The sequence below is a fragment of the Lactuca virosa genome, chromosome 1 (genome assembly GCF_052849685.1).
Source record: "Lactuca virosa cultivar CGN04683 chromosome 1, Lactuca_virosa_CGN04683_v6, whole genome shotgun sequence".
Taxonomy (NCBI): domain Eukaryota; kingdom Viridiplantae; phylum Streptophyta; class Magnoliopsida; order Asterales; family Asteraceae; genus Lactuca; species Lactuca virosa.
In genome coordinates this window covers 111,092,416-111,106,078 of record NC_136426.1, presented here as the reverse complement: position 1 = coordinate 111,106,078, position 13,663 = coordinate 111,092,416, and the positions used below count along the sequence as shown (strand labels likewise).

General features: G+C 33.0%; 1 protein-coding gene across 1 annotated transcript in view; it reads left to right on the top strand.

Annotated features, from left to right (window-relative positions):
• Positions 1-13,249, top strand: part of LOC145106189 (CEN-like protein 2) — a 47,583-nt gene extending 34,334 nt beyond the window's left edge. The window contains exons 4-5 of the mRNA XM_079043209.1: positions 12,956-13,007; positions 13,084-13,249. Of these exons, the coding sequence (XP_078899335.1) occupies positions 12,956-13,007; positions 13,084-13,249 (218 nt within the window). The remainder of the gene's footprint in view (positions 1-12,955; positions 13,008-13,083) is intronic.
• The last annotated feature ends 414 nt before the right edge of the window (positions 13,250-13,663 follow it).

Sequence of the window (13,663 nt, the reverse complement as noted above, 5' to 3'; positions counted from 1 at the left end):
CCAATCCATAATCGCGATAAACTCTCGAAGTTGAAACCATACGATCGTCAGTGATAGCGACCTCCAATGGAAAATCCAGTGCTTCGGGAGAAACATAAAAATCCTATTGAATGAGAGTGATACAAAGGACCGACTTGCACCGGATTCAAACAATACTAATGCAGTCAGGGAGTTAAATAGGAACGTACTTAATCAAAAACATAAACATAAGCATACAATAGGGTATAATCAACATAAAAGATAAATAGATACATACAAATAACAACGTCAGGCGTTGCCCTGGCCTCCTCATCCTTAAGTTGATAGGCCCGACCCCTGGCCTTCAGGGGACTCATCTCTCTTATGGTGTCCGTTAGTAATACCCAGTGTCGCAAGAGTTGTAGCCTGCACTGATATGGCTACAAGTAATGGGCAATCTGCCCAAAGATGACCTAGATGATTGCAGTTGAAGCAAACTTGCATGCCCTGCGGGAAATCTTTAGCATAATGCCCCTCATTGCCATATTTATGGCACCCAGCTCCTCATCGACGAGGATCCTCATGAAACTTCCCACACTTGTTGCAAGTGTAGCTCCTATGTCGCATAGACCTCGAATCAACGGGCTTGAACTGCTTAGCTACTAGGTATGGTTGAACTGGAGTATGTATCTTCTCTCTCTTCTGGGTCTCCAACTCTAACTTTCTCCACCTAGCATGTGATTGCAACCCCGAAAGGGTCTAATACTTGGAGTTCTCCATTAACTTCCTAATCTCGGTCTTTAGCATACTCACATATTGAGACATCTTTATCTCCTCATTGGTTGCATACTCTTGGTAAAACAATGCCCTTTCAATGAACTTTTTGGTGATCTCAGTCACCGACTCAGTCGTTTGCTTCAGGGACGTGTACTCATGATTCATGCACTCCTTCTTAACTTGTAGAACATACTCTTCTCTAAACATGTAAGTAAACTGCTCCCAGGTCAACGTAGTACGCTTAGTAGGAGAAAAGTGTTGGGAAACCAAACCCCACCAATCCTTCGCCCCAAGGCGAAGAAGGTTCAGCGTGTACTTGACCTTCATCTCTTCAAGGCAACCATACATGCTAAAAGCACCGTCCATATTGGTGATCTATCTCATGCTGACAATTAGATCTTTTCCACCTTTAAACTTGGGAGGATGGTTAATATGAAAGTCATGATAGGTCGCAATCTAGGTCATCTGCTCTCCAGTAGCAGTAGTAGCGACAACAACATCAATAACAAAAACATATCTCTCATCAAACATCGTTATCGGTTCGGTCTTGATAGACCCGAAGATCTATGAAATCATTTATCTCATGGTCTCAGATACCTCAGCGACAATCCAATCACGAATCTCAGCATCAATCAGGCTCGATCTCTCCAGATCACTCATGCCCGCACCGGAACCACCACTCAGTCATGTCATCACCATACTGAAAGATATAAAGGAAATATGTCAAAACCAGTTCATGGTGCTAAATCACACCATTTACTCATCTACTAGTTTATATGTAACTCTGTGACTTTTCCTTATCCCCGTACGGATCTTGTGTTTCCAATAGTACGAACCCATACTACTTTCCATACCTATATGTACTTATCCTAAGAATTATCCCAAAGTTTCCAAGTCACTACACTCGACTACTGCTAGATGTCATAACACACACCTATGTACTCAAAGAGCGACATGCTAATCTTTCTAGACTATCTAGTATTTCTTCCATCCTCGCTCTCGTACCACTAAAAGTCTCTCCTAACATTGATGGTGTGTATGCAAGTCGTACGTAACCCAAGATTAGATAGACGTTCGAATAAATCATTTTGCCATAAGTCCACAACCAAACAAGGAATAAGAAGTAAGACTAAATCAGACATTATAAGGCTATAAAATCCTATTTATGTACAACTCTAAAGCATACACTTAACAACTAACATCATCATATACTTTAAGTAGCACATAACAAGCAATTCCTAGGCTACAAGGCATCACAAATATTACACAATTCTGACATGCAATCACTAAGAAGATCCTTAGCCTACTTATTAAAATGCATTTATAACAGTTCACATCTCAATAGATATATCTTAGAATGGATATTTTGGAATTCACTTTTCTTTTCGGGCTCCGACTGACTGTACACATCGCATCTCGTTTCTTATTTATTAAATTCTTTTTCGAAAACGTTTGTAAAAATTCTCAAATCCTAGTTTGAGTTTGGAATCCCACAAGTATTCATCCAAATCCCTCAAACTAGGGCTCTAATACCAACTTGTAATGCCCATATTTTTACAATAAAATTTTCATTTTTAAATAAGATAAATACCCATTTTCATAAAACCATACAAAAGATAAAATCCTTTTTTTTTCCATAAAATCACAATCCCAAAATCCAAAATTTGTAAATAAAATCATCGTGGAAGTCTTAATCGTAAAAATAGCTTAAGTTTTATTGTTGTTTCATCTACGTTATTCAAACCTTTTAAGAAAAGTTAAGCAATCAAGTTCTAAATTTGTATAATTTCATGATATCGTGATTTTTCTATTGAAAATTTTGTTTTTGTAACTTTTTGAAAATATCATTTTATTTAATGAATTAGATATTTTTAGGCTTGTGAAATTGCTAATTAATATTTAAAACCCGTAATATAATCATGGTATAATTTTCCCAATTTATTAGACACATAACTTTGAAGATAATATGATTGATTTAAGGTAATAATCATTTTAATTGTGTTAGAAATAACATGTCTGCTCAAAGAAGCTTGACATAAACGCAAATGCTTCTTATTCGTATATGGAATCAAATTATTAGAAACTAAAAGTTTGAAAAACATGTTTAATTGGGTGACCTAGACGCTGATTCCAAAAAGATGATATGAGATAGATAGGAGTTAGAATGACCTCGACGTTGATGACAATGAGATAGATAAGAGTTATAAGAATCAATGTTTTTTTTTTGTTGAACAGCTGAATGAACATATAATAAAAATAAAAAAACAAAGGGATTACAATGAAATTGACATGAGCGGATTTTTTAACCGCTCTTCTCACTTAACGGTCATTTTTTTTAATCATATTCACATACCACACAAATGAATAATAACAATCATATCTATTAAGGAATCTCTTCTAACAGAAGCCTGACGAAAAACAAAATTGTTATTGAACTTCCAAATCGACCACCACATCGTCATAACAATGGCTTTCAAAACTGTGTGTCAAGCTTGTGAGGAAATAGAGATTATGTTGGTGATTTTAGTGTCACCATGTCATTTTATGTAACCGGAATTAGCATGTGAGCTAAGGGGCTTCTTAATTTGTTTTCTATGTGTACGGGTTGGTGCGGAGTGCACGCATGTATAAGATCAAATTAGTAACTGGTTCGACGACTAGTCGGGGATTAATTTTTCATGATAGTGGTTAAACCAAAAAAATATTTAATGAATACATATTTTATAGTTTACATCTATAAATTAACATTTTATATTTACATTGATCGATAGTCACTAAAAAATATTTTCATAACTCATTATTTAACTAGTGGAAAAACCCGGGCTTCGCCCCGGGCCGTTTTTTGTGTTTTCTATGATAAAATGTAAAAGTTTTGACTGTAAGGACCAAAAGTGTCAAAATGACTAAAGAATTAAAGGGGTTGGAATTAACAAGTTTTTTTTGAAAAGGGACCAAAGTTGTCAATTCCTTGTTTTGTGGTGAAACTTTGAATATTAAAAGGTTCCTAAAAAAAGGGACCAAAGTTGTCAATTGCTTAAAGTTTTGTGGCCAAACTTTGAATATTAACAGGTTTTTAAAAAGTGTAAATTTTTTTTGTATTTTTTATGAAAAAAATATAAAAGTTTTGACTGTAACGACCAAAAGTGTCAAAATGGCTAAAAAATTAAAGGGGTTGAAATTAGCAAGTTTTTAGAAAATGGACCAAAGTTGTCAATTTCTTAAAGTTTTGTAGCCAAACTTTGAATATTAAAATGTTCCTAAAAAATGTAAAAATTTTGATTGCAATGGCCAAAAGTGTCAAAATGGCTAAAAAATGAGGGGCAAAATTGACAAAAAAACATACAACTTTACTATTCATAAGGGAACAATCTTTTAATAATAACTAGAGGGTAACCCCCGCTCCGCGGGGGGCAAAATTTCAATCTCATCTAGCTAAAAATAAATTAGAATCGGTGCGACACTAAACAGAGAAAAATGCTTGATTGGTTATTTCCTCAAATGTCCTTGTCTCCACCTGTTCAATAAAAAAAATTGGCTTTGAAATTAAAAGGGAAAGAAACAAAGAAACTCACTGAAATTGAAATTGAAATTACCTCAACTCCCATTTGAAGATTGTTGTTGGTCAACAAATTTAAGGGAATTTGAGACACCTTCGGATATGGAGATATGATTGTCTTTTATCATCACCATATCAAATAAACCCATTATGTGATTCTTCCCTCGACCTATCAATACGTGTTGGCGTGTTAGTAAAAAGATCATATAAAAAATTAGGGTTTATGTAAATAAGATCAAAGGGTAAAAAAGTAAAAGAACACCGCCCAATTATCCTCCAAACATAATGCTAGTACAGTTTTTGTTGTTTCCAATATGCACGCAGGGTTTGCAGCTTCTACCATCGCCTATAACAGTTAAAAAAAACTAATATTTTTTTTAATGGTTATAGATTATTATGTAGTATTATTAATTTTTATAAAGTTATGGAGATGTTATTGTTACCTTTGTGAGTGTGGCAATGCAACTCATTCTTTGCATAAGATTTAGCACAACTCTCCCGGCTAACACAATACAATATGCTCTTCCTAAAAATGATTAAAAATTAAAAATCAGTATATCATCTTGCTAACAGCAAGAAATAGCAACCAACGTGTCTTCTTACCTGCGTCGTTTACTGGCGGACCCCGGTTTATGTACAGTCATTATCAAGACGCGCTTTTAATATGCAGGGTCTATGGCAATCCACAGTACTGTTTACCTGCGTCGTTTACTGGCGGACCCCGGTTTATGAAAATGCACTTAACAGAAGACACATCGGCTATCAAGTCTAGCAAGATCGAACACATTTCAAGAGATTAAAAATAAAAAGTCAAAAAAAAAAATAAAAAATTGGGCCTTAAATATCCTAACCAAAACAAATAAACGTCAAGAAAAATGGGGATTAGTATTTGCTAAATTGTTATATTATGAATCTAATAATTACAGTGAATTATTTGTCTATTTGGAGATTTTTGTGTATCTGTTAAAAAAATGTAGTTTTTCAGTCATTGGTTTGCTCACTACTCATGTAATTACTATTATGAGTGATTACGTATTTAAAAATATATTTACATTATGATAAACATATATGTAGACAACATTTCTTGAGTACCTCTTCCCTCTTCCTGAAATTGGCTTCCCTAGCTTGCAGCTTCTCTGTTTGTTCTTGAAATCCTTCAAAAATAACCATAAAAAACCAACAATTATTATTAAAAAGAAGCCACAATACTTCAGAAATAAACATATAAAGAGAACCTATAACCAAAATTATAGGTGGGTAGTGATTAAGCGGAGGGAATAATGATCTAAGATAGTGCTATTTTTTTCAACGACTAAAATCAAAATACAATCTTTGATGTTTGCCTGCTCTAAAAGAAAGAAAGTACACTGGTAAAGTTGGTTATTAAAACGTTATATTTAGGCTTATTTTCAAAAAAAAAGTAAATAAAGAAAATAAAAGATGAAAATAAAATGTTATGTATAATTTTTTTATAAAATTCAGACCTTATCAGAATAATGTTTTAGTGTTGTTTTCCGGTATGCCATCTAGACTTCTGATGCATCAGCAGTGGAGTCAAGCTCCCTGGTGTTTTTTCATGGGTGGTCCATATAAGAGGTAAAGATTTAAAGGGTTCCCGCAAAAGGCTGCAATAACTAAATTTATTAAGTTTATAACAAACTGTAGGTATGATAAAACAAATATCCTTTTTATGCCACATTCTCAAAGGGGTGAATTCATACAAAATTAGACCCTATGACAGCCGCTTTCAAGCAGGTATTTGATGTGCCTTTTGAAAGTAATCATCTCCATTCTTACCTGCGTCATTTACTGGCGGACCCCGGTTTGATTGAAATTTTGGATCTTTCCTAATTTACCCCTGTGTTTTGTATTATACTGTTTCCTATACAGAAAAATAACATCCACTTAATATGCTAATTTTTTTTTCCTTTCCTAATTTACCCATGTGTTTTGTATCCTACTGCTTCCATTTGATTCACCACGTCATAATTTATTCCTTTTTTTATATTGAATTTTACTGTTGTAGTTCTCTATGAAAAAGTTTACTATTTGAAGGATTGGCCATCCTCTTATTGCTATTTCAACTGTCCTACTGATTTCTTTTTTCGTAATTTTTTTTATCATTTCCTACAGATTAAACTTTCCACATATACCCCTCTCATAAAATAAGTTGCTGGATACTCTCATGCGATTGATTTATGCTTTTTAAACATTTCCTACTTTGCTGTTGTCACTAATAAGAAATTATTTAAACAGAACCACTAATATTCTCCAAATGATTAAATAGGTAGTATACAAAATCATACCTTTAATGGACTGCAAGTGTCCTCAGAACAAAGAACAAAAGGCCAAGACAGAAGGTTGGGCGTAGCTTGAAGAATCAGTCCAATCAGTAGAATCCATTACAGGCGAATAAGGCAACCATTTATACCGTAAGCGGTGGTAAACAATTTGTTGATGCAATAAGGCAACCAAACAACATCAGTCCTGATATAAATGAAAAACCTGTCAAATAGAGTTGCATCAATGTTTTTGGTGTTTACAGGCATTTTATCGAACAGTTGGTGTACATTATGAAAGTTAATTTCATATCTCATAATCATGTGGGTAAGTATAACTGAATTGTATTGTTGGGATACAAAGTGTAAACATGTATTTGGCAAAAAAAAAACCGTAAGCTTTCATGTGAGGTTTGGACCGATTGGTACCTTTCACCTGGCGAAGGTTGCAGATCAATGGGAAAAGTTGCTGCTTCCTTGTTCTTCGATGTCGTCAGGTGGCTGTGATAACTAAAACTCCCTGGCCCCTGCGCCTATGTCGCCACTGGTCGACACTGTTACAAACGATCGCTAAAGCTAGAACCCTTCGATTCTCCACTAAACAAATAACAGAGGAGAGAGGGTGAGATAAAAAACGAAGAACAAAAGGAGGTAAAAAGAAGTAGAGTAGGAAAGGAAAGATGATGGAATCGGCTCTAGAAACACAGTTGAAGACAACAAAAGAAAGCAGGTGGGTATTACTAAGGGAATTTCTAATTCGCCTAGTTCGACGTCGAAGTTGGAGACCATCTCGGCTTTGCAAATCGACCGATGCGCCTTCACTTTTCCCTCTCTTTCGTTCGTCTGCTTGCAGGCGTTCTTCCGACTAAACGTGAATTGTGGATAGTAATAGAGAGTTCTGGAAGGACGGAAGATATTTCAAAGAGGAGCGAAAGAAAATCGGGAACATTGTAGAAGATACCGGATGAGAGAGACACTGGGGGAAGATAATGACGCCTTAGATTGCTAACACGTATACATAAAGAATATACATAATGTCAAAAAATACCCTAAAGAATATACTTAACGTAAAAAAAGCCAGAAAACGACCCAGGGACCATTTCTGCCAAAAAAATGGCCAGTTTACTATTACTTTTCTTCACAACTTTAATATATATATAATAATTATTAACCACTATAAATTTATAATTGTTTATATATTTCATTAAAAAGCAACAACTAATTAGTCAAATGTCAATTAACCTTCGGTCATTTCTTTCATTTTTATATACGACTAAAGTTATATTAACTTTTATCTAAAACTTGTGTGACTACATCGATACTTCAAGACTATATATTATGAAAGACTGAATATAATATGTTATGTATTAGTGTTTTTTTTTTTCATTTGGTAAAAGTTTAGTAAGTTTTTTCTCTTTTAGTTTAATATTTATTGTTATGCAAAATTTTATTTAGTTTAACCGATAAACCGAACCGATTAAAATGAACTTTATTTGGTTTGATTATGATTGGTTTTAAGATGTAATAAAAATCGATAAAACCTAAATGTATACACCGAAAAACTAAAAACCCAAACGAATAACACCCCTAACCATATGGGTTACGGTGTGGAATGTTGGTGTGACATGTTTTATTTTTAAAAAATTTATATCTATTAAGGTGGAGGGAGTGGTAGCATTCTTAGCATGATGACATATCATATTTTTTGAAGCCACATAGGATAGATAGAATTATAGCATCCAAGTTGTAAAAGAATAAGAAGTGGTAGCATCCAAATGGTGTATTATTTTTAATTGGTTTTATTTTGGAAGAAAATAAAAAAGAAAAAAGAATCAGCCAATCACAGCACTTTGATCCCACATACTCTCTCATCTCTCCTCTAGCTACACCAGTAGGCAGTGGCGATGCATGGTTGGCGAGCATTTTGACGCAAGCCACAAGCGGTGTTTGGCGAGGGTGGCACATGTTGGTGACCCCCTTGGCGCTTGCCACTCCATGAAGTCTTACTGAAATTTTAACTCATATAATCTGATTAGGGTGGAAAATTAGTTTAAATCAGTTACCGACTAAATTAGATAAAATACAACCCTCTAGCATTTAAACCATGGTTGCAGAAATCGGGATTAATCGGCGATTAATTGTGCATTAATCGCTTGGCGTTCTCCAACCGTCGAGGATTAGGGTATTAATCGGAAATTTAGGATTAATCGGGTTTGGCGGGATTAATCGGTCTTGGCGGGATTAATCGGTCAACAAAAGTCAACAAATTCGAAAAAAGTCAAAAAATGTCAAAAAAAAATTAAAAAATTAAAAAAAAAGTTCAAAAAATCAACTATTGTTTTTACTTCAAAATTTTCAAATATTCAAAATTTCAAATATTATACCAAACTGTTCATATTTTCGTATTTTTAAATTTTCAAATTATAAATTTTTTTATTTTCTAAATTTGAAGTACTTGTTTTTCTTAAGATATATTAATATTTGATTAATTTTAATATTTTACTAATAATCTATGCTCCTTGATTAATCCCCGCCAAGACCGATTAATCTCTTAACACCAATCGACCGTCGAGCTACCGTCGAGCGATTTTTACAATCTTGATTTAAACTAACTCTCATCCCTAATATCTTCAACACACATCGTACACGTTAACAAATTCATATTCAACCCTCTAGAATTTTCATTAGACCATCTAGACTATAATCTTTTTCAAAAGCTTATTATCTTTTGAATATATCATTTAAGGAATTATGACCTCCTAGCAAAAAACCTTTTAAGCAAAAGCTTTTTATTCTATAAGTCATTCTCAAGAGATTTTAATATATATATATATATATATATATATATATATATATATATATATATATATATATATATATAGAGGCTTAAGTTATTCTATTCAAAGTAATTATTGTGTTATTGTATGCATAAATGTGGGTCAATCAATTTTGTTTATTTTAAGAAAGTGATTAATATATATTATTTAATTAAATATAATTGAAAATATCGTCTAATTTAATTACAAGGGTATTTTAGTCAACTAATATAGATTTAATAAAGGAAAATTGCATATTTTAAGGGATCATGGATTCTATTAATTTTAAAAATCCGATTTTACGAATTATAATTTTTTTTATTCGGACATTTTGACAGAATATGTTTATGAGTATATTCAAAAAATAAAAATATTCCTGAACCATAAATAATAAAAATATTTTTGAACCTATTTCTTGATCATGACTTTAGAAACTTCTTGTAGAATAACAAATTCTTGAACAATCAATTGAAGAATAAAAACAAAATATACATTATTTCTTATAGAATACGGGTAACAATTGTTAAGAATTACATTTATTGTTAAAGAATAAAACTAAAAAAACTTTCAAAACGGAAAAAAAAAACATCAAAATCTAACAATGACACTAATACATTCTAAAAGAATAATGTTGCTTAGTGGTCCGTTGTTCAAGCATCAACTTCTGTGAAACAACACCAAATTGTAGTTTAGATTCCAACAGAATTAGAATTCATGACTCCATTCCAACAGAATTAGATTTCATGATTCCATTCCAACAGAAAACTTGCAGTCCCTGCTTATCTAATATACGAAAACTTGCAGTCCCTGCTTTTGCTTTTCTCCTTTACCAGTTCCAACCTCCAGATCCTTTTCTGATAATAAAAAAGAAATATCAAACTAATAATCCAACTTAAAATTAAAATTGATATAAGTGGCATCACAAAAGGTCCATCAATTCGTTGCTTTTTGCGTCCTTTTGTGAGGTTCCCATGTCATAAAATGGTAATAAATTTTGGTTACTATCGGATTTAATGAAAATTAACACAAGAAGATAGTGTATATATGAATCTTGGACCTTGAAGTTAAGATACAATATCCTAAAAGATTTTAGCCAATAAATTATCATGATACAATATACAGATGAAGATCCAAGTAAATATAAGTTCATATCTATCAGAATTAGTATTTATGCAACCTATGATCTAAAAAACAGATTGGTTTCAAGAAAATAGTTTGATACCCTTCAGTGAAAGATAACCCTTGTCATTTTCTTCTTTTAGAAGTCAATGAGCTAACAACCAAAATTGCATATGGAATGATGAATAGACTTGAAGTGGTCCAACTGGAGTTAGTTAAAACATACGTGTTATGAATATTTTTTGTCTGGTTCTTCATCTTCTTTGGCAACAAGGAGTATCACCTTGAATCATCTACCAGTAGCACCGATGCAACATAAAAAAATACATTTTGAAAGGATTCTCTCTCCTCTTTCGCGCTCTGAATTTTCCCCATCTACCGATGGTATTTTGTTCACGAATTGTTCAACAATTTCTGAAATTCAAAATCGGAATTTTGATTACGAAAACGAATTGATTTGAATTTTGTAAACGGATAAAGTATCAATCGATTGAAAGAGAGAGAAGGGAGATTACCTCTCGAAGCTCGGAGAAGCTGACGACATAGAAAGTAACGGCAGCTGCTGCTACTATTCCGAGCACCGGGAGCCCTAATGGATTTCTGCCTCCTTCGATTTCTGCCTCCTGGCTCCACTGGATTTCTTTTTCTTCGAAAGTGCACAACGAGAGAGAGAGGAAGTTCCATTGGTGGTTGGTCAGTAGTAAGAGGGAGGGGGAGCTGCTAATCCCGGCGTGCCCTTCGTGGGTTTTTCTCCTTCGTCACTAACATCTGCAAGGTTGAAGCAAGCAGGAACAACAGTAGTGTTCGACCGAGAAACGATTGGGGGAAATCGAATGTAGATTGGGGTGGTTCGTGGTTTTTCTCAATGAAGATAAAGGGAAGAAATCAAAGGCAGAAATCGAAGGAGGAGATTGGGTATCAACAACGATCAGTAGCCGGTGATTGGATGATCGGCATGAAGGGGTCTTCAACCGGAGACGACCACCTCGCAAATGGATGACGGTTGTATATAAGAAAAGAAATTAGGTTAAAATTGAATGCTAGCATGATTATAGGACTATTTGTGGAAGCTATTTATCAAATTACTAAAATACCCTTGTTTATTTATTTAATTATTTAAATTTTTATCTAATTATGATTGGCCCACATTTATGAATACAATAACACAATAATTACTTTAAATACCTGAACCTAGCTATATATATATATATATATATATATATATATATATATATATATATATATATATATATATATATATATATATAGGGGATAGGGAATATACATTACAGCCCCACTTAAGCTTAGGTACTAAACCTCTAAAATATGTTGTTTTAAGTAGCTAAATATATCCGGTTTGGTTTCACTTGGTAAATATATCATCCTCCATAACATTTCTTTCTTTCATTATCGTTTTAGCATCTCTGTTTTCTTTCCTCAATTATCATTTATTACTTCACCCAAGTGAATATTACTAAACCCTAAACCTAAACCCTAAACCCTAAATTTAAACCCTAAACTCTAAACCTAAACCCTAACATAAATCCTAAACCCTAAACCGTAAACCCTTAATCTAAACCCTAAACCCTAAAACCTAAACCTAAACCCTAAACCGTAAACCGTAAACCCTAAACCCTAAACCCTAAACCCTATTGTGTCGATCTTGAATTTACATCTTGAAGTATTAATCGTGAATCCATTAACCGTAATCTTTATATAGTAAAACAATGTATTGTCAAGAGGTTTAGTACCTAAGCTTAGGTGGGGCTGTAATGTACATTCCCTTTTCCCATATATATATATATATATATATATATATATATATATATATATATATATATATATATATACACACACGCACGCATTTGCGTAAAAGCTTGTTTATCAATTTGTTAATTGGAAATCAGTTAGGCAAATACAATAAATCTTTGTAAAGACTTATGCATCGGATATGCTTTTAGTTTTGTCCCAAAAACTTCACACAACCATTCCGATAGTGTGGTTTACCACTTTTTTATATGTGGATCTCACGGTAAAGAAACCAGAATTCAAAAGATTTTTAACAATAAAAAATCTTAAATTTAGCAAGTCTATAATGTTTGCTATATTAATATAAACATTTGCGTTTAGGTAGATGTTTATTTACAGTCTCTCAATTACCAAAAAGTTCCACCAAACTTTCCCATATATATACGTTAATGTGTACATGAACTAGCTTATAAATTTGAAAGAACATGTACAACCTAAAACAACAATAAACAGTTGCATTTACATGCATTTCTTAATAATAAAGGACCATCGTTACGCCATCTTAATAATAGCTAAAATTATATGGATTATATCTTGTTTCAACCACTTGAAAAACTGCATCAGTGCTAGCTAGAATATCACGAAAGACCAAAGACACATCTTTGGTTGAATTGTCTATGTATTTTTTTCTTTTTTTTCAGGAAAAGAGTTGGTAAGCTACGAGATGCCTAAACCAAACATTGGTATCCATAGGTATATTCACATTTTTTATATTATTGTAAATCATATATTTGATTTAACTATATAATGAGGTGTTGTTTATATATAGGTATGTGTTCTTGCTTTTTAAGCAGAACGGAAGACAGACAGTGAGTTGTCCGTCTTCTAGAGACAGATTCAACACGAGAAGGTTTGCTCAAGAAAATGAACTCGGTTTGCCTGTTGGTGCCATCTTCTTTAACTGTCAAAGAGAAACCGCTGCCAGAAGACGTTAATTATCGTTGGTTAAGTAGACGTTAATTATCGTTGGTTAAATAGTTGAATAAAAAGAGAGAGATAAAAAAGAATGTTGTTCTTTCTTCTCTCGTTGCTTAAGTCATCATGAATCAAGAACATTATCTTTGTGTTTGTGTGTGTTAATGTAATTTCTGATAACATTTGTTTCATCCAATAAGCAAACGGATAGTCGGTTCTTATTTTTTAAATATTTTCAAGTGACCAAGTTTTCTAATCATGATAATCATATAGAAAAATATTTAATTATTATAAGGTCTCCAAATAATTGTAGCGAAAACATAATTCATTGTTTATATCACTTGTTGGGTAATGGCAATGTGAGACTTATTTTTCCAATTGTAGTTTCTCTTCTTTGGTGGAGTTTTTTATTAACCAATTAGTTTTTTCAATTA